This window comes from Tenrec ecaudatus (genome assembly GCF_050624435.1).
Source record: "Tenrec ecaudatus isolate mTenEca1 chromosome 18 unlocalized genomic scaffold, mTenEca1.hap1 SUPER_18_unloc_2, whole genome shotgun sequence".
In the NCBI taxonomy this organism is placed as follows: domain Eukaryota; kingdom Metazoa; phylum Chordata; class Mammalia; order Afrosoricida; family Tenrecidae; genus Tenrec; species Tenrec ecaudatus.
In genome coordinates, this window is record NW_027457665.1 from 444,407 (window position 1) to 463,125 (window position 18,719).

Sequence of the window (18,719 nt, forward strand, 5' to 3'; positions counted from 1 at the left end):
AAACTTCAAGACACGGAACAAAACAATTGCATGTAATATTCAAAAGTGCCATGGTCTCCAAAATAAAGAATAGACCGAGAGAAAGAGACAAGAAGACATGATATAAATGCCACATGTGATTCTAAGAATTATCAGGATGGCTGGCAGCACCAAAATGCGGTGTCCCTGACAGCAGTAATGTATCCACACGAACTTTCTGATTTCTGACAAGGGAGGTAGTTACTGCATTCTGAAATCGTTGAGGAACAAAGTCCTCTATAATATTCGAAAATAGTTTTTAAATAAAGAGAGAAAGAAAAGTTCATTAGCTTCACATCAGGTGGTAATACTAAACCTGACTGTTGATCATTTCCATTTCAAGGCAGGCCTGATATTTCTCTTTCTTTAAAATATCAATTTCTTTCCTGTTGAAAAAGCAAAATTAACAATATCATTGCCAATTAATGAGTTTTCTTCTTCTAGTAACAGTCCACCATGGCTTGGACAAAAAGGCCCACCCCTACCTCCCCTCATATTCTACGGCCCAGATCCCTCTACACTACTGCTACTGCTATGATTGATAATAGTGGTGATGGTTCAGTCTTGATCCCAAGCTCCTAAAGCCAGAAGAATTTAGGAAAGTTTACTCTTAGGACTTCAAACCGATTCATTCCAGTTCCAACCCCTGTTGATAATTTGAATTTTTGACCTAAATATACTGAATCACAATCAATATTTTAGCAAAGTTCTCAGGCGATTCTTTAATTTTTAAAAAAGTTCTATTGATACATAATTCACATATATACAATTCAATAGTTCAATCATATCAAGATTGTATAATCATCACCACAATCAGTTTTGGAACATTTTCTTCATTCTTGTACTCGTCGTTATTAGCTTCCCATTTCCTTCTAACCAACTGTGTGAAACTCCCAAAGAACCATTAATCCAGTTAGGGTCTGTATAGATGCACCTATTCTGGACTTCATCTATAGGAAAACAACAGAAACAACTAACAATAACAAAGTAAAACAGACAAGAACCTTTAGAAAAGAAAGCAGAAAGTATTAAAAACTGGAACAAATTAAAAATGGAACTTAAGAGAGATCAAAAGACAAGGTGCCAAATTTTAAACTAACTGCATCTCCAATAATCCCCTTTCCAATGCATTTTACATGAGAACAAGGCTGGTCCCATCCTTGGTCTAGGGTCAGATGGGATTCGTCAGGTGACTCTTTTTGAGGCGGAAATGAAAATTTTCAGCAGGGAGGGTGAAACCAAAGCCAGGTGTCACCTTGGTTTGTGCTGGTAACTGCCAAGGTCAATGGTATAGCCTCCCACACCCCTTAACGATTCAGTCTTAGAAACCCTCTACAGACTCAATGAGAGTGGGTTTAGTTTTCGCTTGCAAGATTTTGCCAGATTGTACAAAAGGAGCATTCTCCGTGGCAATCCTTAGTCAAGCAAATTACTACGGATTTAGCAAAGTATGGAACTAGCCACCCAGCAACACAAACACAAACCATCTTACCCTCACTGCGATCTGCTGGGAATGGAGTCTGGTAGTAAACTTAGGAGAAAATGGTTTCAAGGGAAGACCTCCTGGATTTCAGAACTGTAATGATGCAAATCCCCGCTGGTCCCTTCCCCTGCCATCCATATTCTGACCGTCATGGCTACTCCATCAACTATGCTCCATGCTCGCAGCAGGTCAGAGTTGACTTTATCTTGAACTTCTTATTTGGAAGAAAAATCAAAAGGCAGACTGCCCTTGGATATGGCTACAGCAGTGAAAACTCACTGACCAGTGTTAGCACTCCACTCCCTGTCCCTTGTTCCTGCCTCAGTGTCCTAGGGCCCAGACCTACCCCTAATGCCGGTATCTACATACAAATATAAACCGTGGTGAAAAGTCCACCTGAAATTATTACTGAGTCATGAACATAGATATTGTATTTGTCTAGGAAGGCCCTAGGATCATTTCACTGTACTAAACTATGTCCACCTGTCCTCACCATCAGGTGTGATGCGGAGTACTTTCATACAGGGAATAAGGTGGTATGCCACGATGGCAGAGGTAAGAAGGATGGGTGTAGCAGCTGCTCACTGTGGGGTGGGCAATGCTGCCACATACATACGTGTTCTACCTTTTACGTCTGAGACCAGGCATTCAGGTATGAGAGGGGCTGCCTGCATGTGGAGGTAGGCCAGGGCCCTTTACATATGTGTCATGTCATGGTCAGAGACCAATTAGGTTCATCCACTCTTGGCTTTCTGGAAAGTGAGGTTGATTTGAGAATACGCCCCACTTTCTATCTCAGTAACTTCTACACTCACTTTACTGAGAGGAAACCACTCATTCTGCTATGTGAAAACTGGGTCACAAGCTCAAAGGTCCTAAGTTGAACCTGGACAAGCCTTTACCTCTGTACATCATTTGTTCTTTCTGCAACTTTAAGTTCTTGCTGAATCCTTCCCAATTCATTTGTCAACGATGTGTTTTCTTCAGAAAGCCTCTGTAGCTCGGCTCTGCAAGCACAATTGACAATCAGAAGTAAGTTGGGAACCATGTGCCCATGGTTGGTATCAATGCGTAATACTGAATGTGAGACCTTGGGGCATTCCAAAAACTATTCCCTGCTAGTGAATCCCGGCAGGGATCTAAGAAACAAGAATGACCAGAGCTTAAAATATATGCACACATTTTCCTCTTTAGTGAGACTGTCACCTGCTATACTCCAAGGTCATCACTGGAAGGAAAAACTGAGGAAGAAACACATATTGATTTATGGAGCGGCCTGATGCACAGTGAATACCTCAGCAGAGAAAGGCAGGTGTCACTATCTACTCCATGACCAAGGCTACCCTGGGCCACATTATTTCCTGACAAACAATTCTTAAAGAATCTCTGCCAAGACAACACAAGTGATTTATGACAGGCAAGTATTTTTACCAACAAAAAAATCCCTAATGAGCTTTGAACCCATACTTTCTGTCCTGAACACATGTCGATATTTATCCCCCCAACTACGTCTTTGTCTGGCATCTTGTTAGATTCTAATTTTCCCAATCTAAGTAATCAAGGTACTATATAACCTTGCCATGCTTATCTTATGCATTATGTTCTAGTATCAAGCACAAGTATGTCTCATCTGACTTCATTTGATCTCATGGGGCACTAAGGGAAAAATAGAGAAAAAGAAGTCATGGGAACTTTAAAAGCAGCAAAGGGTTTAGAGTAGGGCTGTCAAATAAATGGGACATGAAATTTGAAATGGTCACTCTGGCTCTAGTATGGGAAACAGACTGATTCTAGGTGTGTACACTGTGTTAGGTGGAGGTGGAATTCTACTTTTGGCTGCTTGGAGCGCAGATACACTGAAGATTGCTCATCCTATCTGCTGAACAATTAAGAGACTATGTGAAGCCAAGTATGTAACTGCCCTCACAGAAGTAATGGAGAACACACTCAGAGCAGAAGACAATGGATGACTAGGGGCTCCGAAAACGTAGACAATTGTGTGTGTCAAGAGATTCCACCAAGAGTCAAAAGAGAAGCCAAAGGCTGTGGAATTTCATATTGGACAATGACATACTGGACAAGAGACTCATCTCTAAAATTTACAGAAAATTGAGTATCTCAACAGAAAGAGATAGGCAATCTAATTTAAAAAATGGTCAAAGGATGTGAACAGATCCTTCACCAAAGAAGACATTCAGGGGGGCAAAAATATATGAAGAAATGCTCTTAATCATTAGCCATTAGAGAAATACACATCAAAACGAGATACGACCTCACCCCCCAAATTAACTGGAAGGTTAAAAAAACAACAACAGATAACAACAAATGATGGTGAGGGTGTGGAAAGACTGGCACTTTCATACACTGCCGGAGGAACTGGGAAATGGTGCAGCCACTGTGGCAGGCAGTATGGTGCACCCTGAGAAAGTTGGGAAGAGAAATACCATGACACATCAATCCCTCTACTTGGTATGTGTCTTCGAGAAATAAAAACTATGACACAAATAAATAGATACAGACCCATGTTCATCATAGCATTATTCACAATAGCAAAAAACAGGAACAATCTAAATGCCCTGCAGTGGAAGAATGGATGAACAAACTTGGGTGCAATAAACACACAATGAAATGCTATGCAACGTCGAAGAATAACGATGCACCTGCAAAGCCCTCACAGAGGGATGGACACGGAGGACAGTACGCCGAGTGGAATTAGTCAAAAACAAAAAGGACAGATATCGTATGAGACCACCACTATAAAAATCAACAGTAAGTTTTCTTATGGAAATAAAAACATTCTTTGATGGTTGCAGAGGATGGAAAGGAGGGGGGGGAGGTGCGGCTAGAACACAGGCAAGTGATAGCCTGGGCGGAGGGGAATGCAACACACAGGAGAAACGATGGAGGCAGGCAGGCGAGTACACCGGTAGTTTGCAAGAGTGAGAAACTACAGACGCAAACACTGTTAGATTCAAAGTCCTACAACAGTGGGGGATTGGGGAATCTACAAGTGAGTACTTGGACATACACACAGGCTGAACAGATAGGAGACTTTTACAAACATATATATATATGTGTGTGTGTGTGTGTGTGTGTGTGTGTGTGTTTAAAAGAGAGTATTTGTATATTTACTTTTACTGCAAATATATCCATGAATGTGGTGGGGCGAACAGAGGACAAAATTATGACAACTTCTTAAATATAAGCAGATACTCTGAAGGAATAAGGTACTGGGCTTTGGGGGAGTGGTATCACAATAGTTGCAGGGGACAAAATGATCCATTAGCATATCATAGTTCACAAAGACAGTGCTCTACATTCTAATCTGGTAAGTAGCAGCGGTCTTAAAGGTCTCTGAGCAGCCGTCTAGGGTGCAAGGACTGATCTCTCCCTGTCCAGAGCAGAGCAGCCGGGTGGCAGTTAAACAAACACAGGGAAAACACTTAGTCGAAGGGACAGTGAGAACACCGGTCTCCACAATCCTGGGCCCAGAAGAACGGGGTGATACCTGGCGCCACCACCACCAGCTCTGCATAAAATCACACTAGAGAGTCCTGGAAAGAGAAGAAGAACCTGTCAATCAAAATGCTAAAAGAAACCAGGCTTACTGGTCAGACAGCGTCTGGTAGGGCCCCTAAGACCGTGCTCCCTTGGGTCTGGACTTCAACTCACTACTGTGTTAGAAAAGTCAACCGTTAAAATGAGATGGGGAGCATTCACCCAAAGACAGAAGGCTAGGAAAGGAGGAGAAAAGGACATAGAAAACAGGGAAGTCGTGGACTAAGGGAGGGCACATTAAGGGGACTGGAATGAATGAATGGCATCAAAATATGTATGAATTGCAGAGTGTTAAAATATGATCTGCTCTGTAAACCTTAATTCACAATAAAAACTTCATTAAAAAAAGAGTTGTAGTTGAGTTTTGCACAAGACACATTGTTTCTTATGTCAATAAAAGGTAAACATTATTATATCTTAAAATCTAAAAAATTCCATTCCATACAAACATATTGCATTGACCCAGAAGACATGTAAAAGAACTTTCATAGCAGTAGAAAAATGCAGGCAAGAGAATGAAAAATAAAGTGCAAATGAAATAACTATAGCTCTAAGCAACAATATGGAAGAATCTCACAAACAACATATGGTAAGAAAGGACGGATGGTATGCTTCTTTTATATAAAGTGCAAAAACAGGCAAAATTAAGGAGTTAGAAGTCAGGATACTGGCTATGTGTGGGGAATCCAGGAGGGTTCTATTTCTTGTTTTGGGTGCTGGTAAAACGATCTGATCAATTTCTTATAAAATCATAGCAGTACACTTTTTTATTGCATATAACATTAGAATATTTTAAAAAATACACACCTAAATACACCAAAGATATGTGATCATGAATGTATCAGAGATAAAAAACATCCAGATCACTGCTGTGGTTGGCAGATTAATGACCTCCTAAAGACTGTTCTGGGAAGCCATGGTGGTGCAGTTGGTATTGTATTCATCTGCATTTCACTCTAGGTTGCTAACTGGAAAGCCAGCAGCTAAAAGACCCACCCACTCACTGCTCTAAAGGAGAACGATGGGGCTTTCTGCTTCTATCAAGATTTATAGCCTCACAAACCCTAGGGATCAGTTTTACTCTGCCCTTTGGGGTGGATATGAGTCAGAATTAACTCGATGGCAGTTGGTAAAACATTATTCATGTTCTAATTCCCGATTGTGAATATTATGTTACATGGCTAAGGGGAATTACAGTTGAAGATGAAATTAAGTCTGCTGATCAGCTGACTGTGAGATAATGAGATTATTCTGGACTATTCTAGTGGGCCTATTGTACAGACTAGGGTCCTTTTAAATGAAAGAGGCAGAAGAAGCACAGCCTTAGATTCAGCCAGCCATTGGACGCTTTGAAAAGTGGAAGAGGCCACGAGTCAAGAAATGTGAGTGGCTACTAGAAGGTGGAAAAAGTAAGTACATGGGTTCTCCTTAGAACCCCTTGGAAGGGGCACAACCCTGATGACACCTCGATTAGAGTACAATTTAGCTCTCAGTTCTAGCTAACATGCAACTAAGCTGTCAAGAAATTAGCTAAATTTTAACCTATTTCTGACCTGTAGCGTCTAGAACTGTAAGATATTAAATCTGGGTTGTTTTAAGCCACTCAGGGACATGGGTCCATCTATGGAAAATATTGGGAAAGGCCTTCCTATATCCCAGGCTTTTGAGATAGAGCATTTGCCAGCCAAAGTCCTCAAGCGAGAAGACCAGTTCCACCTGTGGCCTTTCAAGCAGCCTGCCCAGCTGGTGGAATTAAGAACTCCCTCTCAGCTCAGCTTTCTCTAGAAGGCATTGGCTTCTGCGGCCAACATCCGAGTGTCCCAGTCAGTTCTTGGGGCTCTCACAGAATTCACGAAGCAGTAGATCTGCGCCAAGGACACTTTCAATAAATACACACAGTGGGACTAAAGGAAGGTGCTTGGAGCTGGCAGGCAGAGACCTTCAGAGACCCCAAAGGAATGAAATGGGGTTCAGGGCAGTCTTTCGTGGGCCCCGTGAGACAAGCACAGATTTCCTGCCGACAGAGGTAGTGAAAACCTGAGTCTAAGCCACAGCAGTCCTCTTGGTGAAGTTCTGGGGGTTTCTGTATGGAAAATTTCTCTTTTCGCATTCACACAGCACCTAGCAACACCACGGCCCGAGTACAGGCCAGACTGGGCTTGTAAGCTTGGGCACACCTGGGCTACGTGGTATTCTCCTGGTGCCGAGTCTACCAGCCTGCTAGGAGGAAAGGGGGTTATGCAATCAAGTCATCAGGGACTGAGATGACTCAGTTCCACTTGTTTAAGAATGGATAGAGGGCAAACCTGTTATTCTCTCTCGAGTCTGCTTCTTTCTCCCTAGCCAGAAGCTTATCTTCCAGCTGTAGGAGCCTGGTTTTCATGTCATTCTTTTCTCTCTCCAGCACAGTTTCTACCTTCTGTTATCGGTACAGCATCTTCTAATTTCTGCTGTCCTGTCCTAGTGGTCCCTACCCCATGCTCACCTTCCAAGACACAGAGGCTCCTAGAGGGGCAGCTTGTGTCCAGCCATGTCCAGTAAGGGCTGCTCTGTGGCTTTGGACTCCTGCTGCTCAGATGATCTTTGCTTCTGACCAGCAAGGCTGCTAGCCAAAGGTACGGGTTTCTCCAGGAACATGGGCCTTGCCCCTCTAAGGGATAGCATACATCACCCATGTCTCTAAAGGAGCAGGAGCCATCTCTATATCATTCACCAAGATGGGATGGCCCTGATAGTGAGCTATGCAGAGGGTCCTCTGGGCTGTGGGGCTGCTCTCGGGACCGGGCTCTGGACAGGATCTGCAGTGAGATGCCTCCCTGGCATACGCAGGAACTCAGCCTCTCCACGTTCTGACCCTGCTGGTCCCGTCTCCTTTCTGACTTCTGTGGACCTCAGCAGGCCTGGAGGCAGTTGCCTTTCCCTCCTTCAAGAAGGCTTTCAGCCCCTCTGCCTCCAGGGAAAGCCCTTTTAATTGCTTCCTATATGTGGTTTCTAACTTGTCAAGTGCAAACACTTTGCAAATTTTAGCTTGCTCTTTACTCATCAGCCCTCCCTGCCACCCTCCACCCTCCACCCCCCACCCAACTTGCATTGCTGCTTCTTGCACTGGGCTAGCATCTCCTTCTGCCTCTCTTCTCTATCCCTTGTCCAAGTCCAGCTGGGCTCCCATGTCTGTCACTAGCTGCAGTTGCCTCTGAAGCATCTTTTTCTTTTTACAGTCCCATTGCTGTAACAAGTGCGCTGCTTCCATCCACAGGAGTTCCTGGCTCAGTTCAGCCTTTGCCCCCTTTCTACAGAAACTTTCACATGGACCTGGCTCAGAAACACGAATGTCACATGTATCACAGGGTTAGAAAGGCCTGCCCAAGCGCACGTTCTAAGTGCACAACTCCTCGCTACTCGTGCCAGCTGCGCTCAGAGAGTGCATGCACAGGATCTAGTTGATAATGCAGGAGACACGACTTGTCAAATGGGACTAAATTTACATTTAGACGGATTAAAATGGAATAAAATCAAAGCTCAGATTCTTGGTCACATCAGTCACTTTCAGTGACCCCATGTGGCCAGTGGCTCCTGTAATGGGCAGGCAAACACAAGATATGTCTATCACTACAGAAAGCTGTATTGGGCAGTACTGGCCTAAAGTTTAGTGAAAAAAAAAAAGTACCTTTAGTCGAAATTACTCTAAAAAGTATTTTAAACATCTAGGAAAGAGGCCTTTAGAAGCCCCAGGAAAATAACACTGAGTTGGAGTGAGGCCCAGCTGAGAGCAGTCAGCCTGGGAGAACAAGAGTAACTCAGCTCATCAGAGTCATGCAATATGGCTCGACTCACAATCATGACATGGGGTGGGAATGGGGGTGGGAGCAGCCTTCCAGCCAGTTAAGGAAACTCCTGGGACCAGACATGTCCCTTTGCTGCTTCTTAGAGCCTGAGAGGGCTTGGGAATAGTGGCAATGGTCTATAAGGTGTTCTGGACAGTAGCCCGCCCTTTACCAGACAGTTCACAGGTTCAGATACTATGAAGCAAAATTCTCAGGAGGAAGCTCTGGATCATCCTAGCGGGCAGTATGTGTTATTGCAACGCCCAGGTCTGAGGCCACTGTGTGGTCATCTTTTGGGGAACAGAAAGGCAGGGTACAGAAGAGGGTACAATTCAGTAGTCCAGGATTTTCTTTACCGCCCATACTCAAGCTGCCTCAATTTCCTTGCACCATGACAGAAAGGCAGACTGGCTCTGGGATCATCAACCTCCCCAGGTCACAGGACACGGGAGATGGCTTGGTCCACTGTGGTCATCGTAGTGCCACTTCTAACCCGAGCCATGTTCCCAGCTAAGAATGCTTCCCAAGGAGGCTTTGCAGGTCTGGTCAGCAGGGCTCTAGCCCGCTTGGTGTCCAAGTTGGCGAGGGCCAAGATTCTCTGTGGGAGAGTGAGGTCATGATAAATAGGCATGGGCTGGCAGCAACCAGTTATCATTCCACTAAGTGAAACCTACTTGATACGCTCAGTTTTCCAAAGAAATCTTTCATTGCTTTTCTTTGTGATGACACAGCAACTCGCTGCCATGAAACCGATTCTAACTCCTATGCTCTGCAGGATGGAGCAAACTGCTGCCGAGGCTCTCAGATGGTCCCTCTTCTTGGAGGAGCAAGTCTGTTTTTCTCTCACAAAGCAGTTGGGAGGTTGGAATCACCAATCTTGTAGTTAGCAGCCTGATGCTAACTCAAAGCCCCAGCAGGGCTCCTTTCGCTTAGGACAGCTTTGAAAAGCTACCTTCGCAGATAACTGGCCTCCCTATTGCAAAGGAGCTTTTAGCCTTTTTCTCCATTTGCCCACATGCTACCGCGTGCACTGGAAAATTAGAACATGACATTAAATAAGGAAGATGCTTTGCTACTTTGTTCCTTTGCTACAGAGAAGTCTGAGGCAGAAAATAAATATGAATGTGTTAAAAGTAGTCTACAAACTAAATTACTTCATAACTTAAGTTTTAATATATATATTTCTAATTTAAGTTAAAACAACTCATACAAAGCCCTATTTTTTCCTACCTTCCTCTCTGTGGACAGAGAAAAACTACCCACTTAGCATGCACTGCAGTTGAGTCATTTCCTGAATTAAATATCTAATGTGGGTTTTTGGGAAGAACTTCAGACTGAAGGAGGACCCAGAAGAAAACAGGGCAGCAGACCTGATTTGTGGTAGTCCGTGCTGGTGTCTCAGGCGTAGCTTCTCGTCTGGCCACTGAGCTAAGGTGGCCAACTCCTTGGGGCAATGTGGGCCCCCACTCCTTATCTCCCACAGCTGCCCCTGCAGGCTGCAAAGGGCATCCTGAGACTGTGCATGGAGCGCCTCCAGGTCTGCTCTCTGGCTCTCTAGCATGCTGACTTCACTTTTGAACATAAGCTCCATTTCCCTTTTCTCCTTCTCAAAGTTTTTCTTCATTAGTTCAATTTCCTGCTTGTAGTTTACCTGGAAAGAGAAACATTAGCCCCTGACAATATGACATGGAAACAGCAAGGTTATCGGGCATGCCAAGGAGCTGAGGCCTGCAGAAGTCAGGGATGAAAAGGCAGCGGTGACATCCCCAAGACTCAGTGCTCAAGATGTAGGCACAGCCTTGTCTGGACCAGTTGGATAACCTCCCGTGGGAGAAGATATTGTCTGGCCGTTGGCTGGCAAGCTCCGTTTAGGTAAGTAACTTGCACCCAGGAGCTCAGAGGTCCCGGTGGAAACAGGGTGGCTGGCTCTCTGAGTCCTGAAAGTAGAATGAACGCGGCACATGGCAACTGTGTGCGGCCATTCTCTTAGTCACCATTTAAGGAGAGGCAGGAGCTAACTTCATCTGAGAAGACCTTGTCAGCCAGGGTAATCCTGGCTGAGAAACTATGCAGCATCCCACGAGAGGCAAAGCCAAGGATAAGTTATGCTAAGAATGAGGTAGGTGGTGTGAATTCCCGCACAGCAGTTGGCAGGGCTGCACTCAGCATGCCAGCCCCCAGCGACTTTGGGCCAGGCACTGACAGTCATTTCTGCTTGTATTTCCCTCAAACTGTCTTCTTAGTGCCCCCGCTCACCAACCAGAGAAATCCAAGGCAGCTGCCTGGAGAAGGGTCAGCACTAAGCACGGCTCTCTGTGCACAAAAGGAAGCCCCAGGCTCCCCCTCGGGCACCCCTCACACCTACCTTCGTCTCCAGCTGGCTCTTGACGTCTTGGTAACGTTCTTTCACCTGCTCCATCATGAGTTCCGTTTCGAGGCTCACTGGAGTAGGAGCTGTAACGCATGTGAAAAAGCCTGCGAAGAAGAGGAAATCTCAGCTTAGCTCAGTGAGGACATTACAGGTTTCTTACAGCTTTCCTATTCCCAAGGGACAACAAAGCACAGATTCTACATGTGCTTTTTCAAGGGAAAGGCAGTGATGGTGGAGTCCTGCCGCACTGGCGTACAACAGCACGCATCACTGGTGATCTGCTATGTTGTATCCATGTAGAATAAAGGATCTCAAACTTATTTGGTCAGCTGTCCAATTTTCAGAAAAATAGTTACCCAGCAACCCTCTGGCAATTAACTTTTATACAATAGCCCATCCCTAATCCAGGATAGGGTGTAGGTCATTTGCTTTGGCAGCTCCCACGGATTATTCCAGTGCCCCCCAGGGGGCAGCATTGCCCACGTTAGGAAACACTCATTTAGAACCATTTCACACTTTCACCAGAACAGATTGCTCAGGAGGCTCCTGCAGCCCATCACACCCTTCAAGTTCCTACAAAGTGGCAGTGATATCGTGTGAAGGGACTTCAAAAAACCTCCAGAACACGGAAGAAAAAGATAATGGAATTGTCCATGAATGTAAGGCCCCCTTGTACTTCACTTCAAGTTTATTCCCTGGTGATGCCAGGATCATAGAGGAGGTGGGGAGATGGAAGAAGTGGGGTGACCTGGTGACACATGCCTCTGGGCAGTGTGATGCCTGGGAATGAGCCTCACTGTGTGTGAAGGTGGCCAGACACACCTCATGGCCTGTTTATTAGCTAAAGACTTCAAATTGGCCTCCTCCTCCTCCACATTATTATATCACACAAATAATGCTGGGTTTCAGGATATGTAGGAGCTCTGGTGGCATGGTGTTTGTGCATTGGACTGTGATCTGAAATGTCAGCAGTTTGAAACCACCATCAAGAGTTACAGTCTCAGAAACCCACAGGGGCAGGTCTCCCATGTCCTATAGGGTCATTATGAGTTGGCATCAACTTGATGGCAGTAAGTCTGTGTGTTGCTCGATAAACTGGTCAGATGATTGCTGAAGCCAAAATGGGTGCATAAGCAAATGTGGTTGAAAAAAGCTGATGGTGCCTGGTTATTAATAGCATATGGGGTCTTAGATGCTTTGCAGTTAAATACGTGCCCAACTAGCAGCTAAGAAACAGCCCACAAGGAAGCACACCAGCCTGTGTGATCATGAGGTGTTGAGGAGAAATGGTATCAGAAGTTCAAAAGATAAGCAACCAAATTGATGTGAAGGGGCATGGATGTAGTAGAGACCCAGAAATCACAGCCCCTCTGGTAATTGGACAGTCACGCTCAGAAGGGACACAGGAAGGGATGATAAATCCAGGGTGTGGTATAGCACTGATGAACTACATAATTATCCTCTAGTTCCTTAATATTCCCTCCCCTTATGATTATGGTTTTTATTTGTTTTGCCTCTTTAATCATATCAGATTTGATGCAGGTTCATCGTATATTTAATATCATTTGATACATGAAAGCTAAGATAGATAACCCTTCAGAAACAATAAATGGAGTAACGGTTCACTGAGGGTACGGGAAGGGGGGAGGAGATAACAGGGAGCTGAGAGCACTGATGACTGAATGACCCCACTCAATGGGATCGAACAACAGAATTGTATGTGAGTGGATATATTGGATGTGCAAGATATGGAAAAAAATAAAGAAAGGTTTCCTGGGGCGGGGTATGGTAGGCAAAGGAGGGAATAAATGGGGAGCAGATATCAAGGAGTTCAAGAAAAAGAAAATGTTTTGAAACGGATTGTGGCAGCAACTGTACAACACTGTTTGATGTGATTTAACTATGGAATGTTATACTTGTAAGATCTCCCAACAAAATGATTTTAAAATACAATAATAATAATAATAATAATAATAATAAATAAAGCAGTCAGGCACATTCCATACGTGTGGAATGAGGAATGGTGCTTGAGAGCACTGCAAGGACTCGCTTTCCGACCTGAATCACCACTCCGCACACCAGGCACACAAGGCACATCTTTGAACTACGTGTGTTGCTAGGGCTTGGAAGAGAGCTGGTCTGAGACTCAGAATTGCATTTATGCCATGACTCAGTCTTCATTTTGCAGTGTCAAGGATGGGACGTGGCAAAGTCATCCTCTACTCTCATTGTCACCCTGAAAATGGTGACAAACTTTGACATAAGGGACAAGACAAAAACCTGAATGAGAACCTCTGGAAAGAATTACTTTGCCTTGGAAACTGAGAACTGTCAACTTGCGCAGTCACCTGGGCTGACAGGAGGTCCGTGAGGCTGGACAGTCCACATCACTAGGCTTACTGCAACCCAGCTTCTTACTATTCTCTCAGCAGCAGACAAACATCGGAAGGGTCAACTGAGCCTTGGTGCTGCTTCTAAAATGGTTTCCATCAGAGGGATGGGAGGACAGTACATAAAAAGGCCACATTGTGAAACTGCTAGGTTTCATTAGCGATGGCATGAAGCCTAGGTCTGTGATCTGGTGCCGCAGTCCCCAGTCTCGAGCAGACCCAAGACTTCAGGGCCTTGTCTCCCAGGTTTTGGGTCAGTGGTTCGTGCTGAGGGCCATAAATTCTGTGTAGTTGAGGGGACACAGTGTCCATTTCCCTGGGGATGGCTGACCTGTCTGTTGTGTGGAAGAATACGTAGGATGCCTTAAATGGATGTCACAGCACCCTTGGCATCTCTGGATGTGGTGCAGCTGGCTGTGTCAGGCTCCATCCCACATTTCCCAAATGAGTCTAATGGCCTTTGGCTGTTGACTCACAGGATTTCAAGACACCAATCTGCCATTTGCAGGTGAGCAGGTTATGTTGGGGTCCAAAGACGCTGTACCCACATTCAGAGAAAACTTAAGGTTCCCAGGTTGGCTCTTTTAGCTATAATTCATTTACATTTTATTAAATAAATAGCTTTAGAGCACTACAAAACTGGGAGGGAGGAGGATGCAAAATGCTCGACTGCCAAAGATCCACAGGTCAGTGTCCACAGATCTCCCTGGGGTGAGGGAGTGGCCTGTCAGTGTCCACAGATCTCCCTGGGGTGAGGGAGTGGCCTGTCAGTGTCCACAGATCTCCCTGGGGTGAGGGAGTGGCCAAAACTTAGCACACAAAACCACTGTGTATCAGAGCGTTGGCAGCAGGGCTGAGAGACTTGCCACGGTGTCTGCTGATGCACAGTTGGGGGCACTGATCCAAGAACCAACCCCTGGCTATACAGGACTATGACAAAACTCTAGGGCAGCTGTGTTACCTCCTTGTTCTTGTCTTTTGAAGGAGCTGAGATTAATCAAACACAGTCTACACTGTAGGTGGAATTTGTCATAAACCTCAGCACTAAGAGGATCCTGAAGCCAGAGATATCTACTTTTAAGCAGATATGCACGCCTATGCGCACAGGTCCCAACTGCTTCCAGTGCTTGACCTGTGTCATGCGCAGGCGCCGCTGGCACAGGTCTATTCTGACGAATTCTGACACTCAAGGGGACAAATCTCAAGCTCTCTCTGAACATCAGGGAGTCATTAATATGTTTTAGATATAATTTATCTCTTTTATTAAAAGAGTTTTCACATCAACCAGCTTACAGCTCAGAGGACAATCTGTATAGAGACTGGTCTGTGACCTGGGCAAAGGAAATATAGGTCCTTTATTTACTGTCACATACCCTCACTCTCTCTGTCTCTAGCCTATGCTGAAACCTCACCACCAAGTCCCTTCATCTTAATCACAACTCTGGAGGTGGCTTTGGAACATCTACGAGTGATGGACATGCCTCTCATGAGGTCATTGTGAGATCACATAACTGCTGCCATTTCATTACAGTTGATAAAGCCCCCATCCCCTTCCATAAATTCCCAGCTACAAGGAACTCAGCCGGGTGGTGCCAGTGTGTCTGGGGCAGGTGTTTGTGCCTCAATATACCCTATGATGCTTGGAAGTGGCCCATGACACAAACTACGGGTAGGTCTGAGAGATAGCCCAGTTTGCTGGAACAAGGACTCCACCCTTTCCCCAAGAAGATCCTCTACCTTCGGAGCAATCTGCTGGGGGCAGGCATCCATCTGGCCGGAAACTAGATGGGCTACTCTGTGTCTTGTGCATCCATGTCTGTAGGCCTTCCAGCGCAGCCTGCAACTCATCATTGCGGTCCTGCAGGTCCCATAAGCAGAGTAGAGATGGCCCTGCAATCCCCATGCTACACAGCAAGGCCCAAGGAGCAATGCAGCACCGCAGGGTCTGCAGGATGCCCAGTGGAAAGGAAATTCAATTCCTGACAGCAAACATGTAACATTCAAACTATAAGTTTCCAACTATGCAGTGAGTTAAACATGACAGGGATAATTCAGCTTTCTTAAATCCTACATCGCCTTCTATCACTAGAATCATAGCAGGGGCTAAATTTTTTTTTTTAAGTGAAGTGAATGTGGAGGAGAAATGCAGATCACCAACATCTGACTCAACAGGAATGTGTGCAAGTCCACCACAGTGATGGGGTGTGGGCAAGAAAAGCAACTCACTGGTGTCCTTTCTCCAGAGGGTTCTGCAGCTTTGACTGTCAAGGCGTTGCCATCATCTTAAAACAAAATGCCACCCAGCAGAGCAGAAAGGCCACATGGATGGCTGAGGCCCAATGAGGCACATAGAGTGGGGGCTGCAGGACAGACAGGCAATGCTGGGAGGCTGCCCTGAATCTGCACCTGGCTGCAGTGGTCTGTCTGCACAGGAGTTGAGGAAATGCACTGTAAAAAGCACACTTGGTTGCCAGGGTTTAGAGGCGAATCTCCCAAGACACAGCTCTCACTTGTAGATTTAAGGGTAAGAAGGCAAGAAGCGCCTGTCTGTGGGACTATCGTGGTGTGAAGTCTCTTGGCATGGCTCTTCTGTCTAGGTCTTTGTGATTCCCATTGATGATTAGGTGGGACTTTGCAAATAGGGCATGTCTAACACAAAACAGAGTGGACTGGTTCATTTTCGTTGCCACTTCCCTGGCCATAGGGATGTGTTATCTTAGAACAGGAACAGAGAGGAATCCCATGAACTTAAGGGATAAAGAACTACCAGTGGAGAACAAATGAGATCTCTGTCTAAAGACAAGAGGAACCAGAGGCTGTGAAACATAAATTACTGGACAGACTGAAAGAACAAGGCAAAGTCAGAGGCTGAGGCAAGGAGACACGAGACAGAATTGAAGAGCAACACAGAGACTAAGGACTAGAGAAAGACTTGATTGAGGCGAGATGATACTGTGGACCAATGACTGTATCCTTAGTGTTTTCTGATCTTGGCTTGTAGTAACCCATTAAGTTCTCTAAAAAGCTCCCTTAATTGTGAGTATTTCCTGTGAGCTCTGTGCGACCAGTGCAATGGATTATAGAACACAGCACAAAAGTAGAATGCTGTGGAAGAAACAGTTACTATCAGAAAAGGGTAAAGAATGATGGAGGGTGGAGGCATGCCTGATCTCTATTTTGTGGCAATCGGCCTTGATTGATGGAGCTACGTAGGATTCTTCTCCTTGATGTAGCCAGAGGTCAGCTATGCACTCCATGCGGTTTACTCAGGGACCCTAGATCCCTTCGTGAAGGAATGTGAGGTGTGTGGTCACTTTCCCTTTTGTGCACCTGGGGATGGGGGACTTGGGACTCTTCAGACCTAATGAATACGGCAGCAGTGCTCCCAGGGACTATAGGAGTATGATTCTACCTGGTTTCTCCTTTAGGAAACGTACTCTGGAGGGACACTAGACATTGAACTGTGAAGAAGCCCAAACTGGCCCATCAGGCAGCCACATGGTAAGCGAGCTTTCAGACATTTCTGGTCTAGCCAGTAAGGTGTGTAGCTGAGGCCCCGGCATCATAGGGCAGAGAAGAAACATGTTTGTTATGCTATGTCTGAGTTCCTTCCCACAAAATATAAAATCTATGAGCATATTTAATTGCTATTTTAGGCCATTAAGTGTTGGCGATAATTTCTTATGGAGCCATAGTAACTGGAATAACATGTATGAGTGAGCCACAAATAGCTCATGGAAATAGGATTAAAAGGTAAAGGAATTTTCCATGAATTTTTGAAGCCCCTTTTCTGTAATTTACAAAGGTAAATTACAGTCTCTTGAGGAAAAAAGTATATTAATTTTAAGTGGGAGAGAAAAAAAAGTTCTCACAAAAATCTGTTAAGAAATGGATGGTAGAGACTTCCAGGAAGATGGCGACTGAGTAACACATAGCAGAGGAACTCCACAGAAATCTGTGCAGGAGAGTCACTAAGAGGGAAATTCCACACCGCCAGCTCGCAGAAGGAGCATCAGAAAGATAAGTAGGCAGAGATCCAATAGGTTTTAAGGAGCTGGGTCTTTTGGCTTACCACAATGGAGGCCAGCTAGGGTTTGACCTTAGCCTAAGGTGACCAGACGTACCGCTTTTTAAACATTTTTTCTCGTGTCTATGGTGTTTTTAAAAAGTCCCAATTTTTGGAAAGAATGGACAACAAGTGAGGGTATGTACGGTTTTCGGCTGCCATGTGGCAATTTCACCAGGATATGAGTTTTATCAATGGTGTCCCGCTATACCAATGTTAAAATCTGGTCACCTTACCTTGGCCCGGCCACTGTCTTGGCTGGAGCCAGGATCATTTGTAGCCAACACAGGGGCTTTATCTCAACACAGCCACAGTTTGACACCATCTCAGGGCAGGGATTAAACCCCTCCAGCCCCATGGTCAAGGATCAGGTTCATTTATATTGATGCTTCAGTTTCCCTCTCTTCTCTCTATTCCCCCCTATCCCCCTGTCTCAGTGGGCTGTTTTTTTCCTTCTCTTTTTCTCTTCCCCTTTCTCTCACACAGCACTGCCAACATCCTGACCACTACCCTTAGCCTAGGGCATTAATGCCTGCACTCAACCCTGCTGGGCGAGCTCCTCCCTCTGCAGCATAACCGGAAGCTGGGAAAGCCCACCCACACTCCAACAGGGGATATCCTGCCCAACTTCTTCCCTGGAAAAGACCACCTGCCGGTCCTCTGTAGTGCTTAAGACATGGCTGGAGAAATTCGGCACCCCTTCTTTGGGGGAAATCCTGCCTGTGTGCCTTGGGGAGCTCCTATCCATCCTCTGTGGTCCCACGTTACTGAGGGAGCTTCCTCCCGCCTGCTGTAGTGCCTCACAGACTAAGAAAGCTTATCAAACACTCACCAGCTTTCCACGGAGCAGTGGGAACCTCTGCCTAACCTATGCAGTGATCTACCTGATCAGGGAAATTCCGCCCACCATTCACGGTGCTCTATACCAAAGCAGGCAACCAACCAGATTTCTGTGACACTCCTGTTGCAGCGGGCACCTTTGCATGCCACCTGTGGCAACCCAAGCCGT

The 18,719-nt window shown here is 45.4% G+C and overlaps 1 protein-coding gene across 1 annotated transcript in view; it reads right to left on the reverse strand.

Moving 5' to 3' along the window:
- Positions 1-328: 328 nt before the first annotated feature.
- The window catches only part of LOC142435956 (uncharacterized), a 167,927-nt gene continuing 149,536 nt past the window's right edge, over positions 329-18,719 (reverse strand). Inside the window, exons 5-7 of the mRNA XM_075539977.1 lie at positions 10,254-10,534; positions 2,404-2,508; positions 329-404 (exon numbers count right to left, since the gene is read on the reverse strand). Of these exons, the coding sequence (XP_075396092.1) occupies positions 329-404; positions 2,404-2,508; positions 10,254-10,534 (462 nt within the window). The remainder of the gene's footprint in view (positions 405-2,403; positions 2,509-10,253; positions 10,535-18,719) is intronic.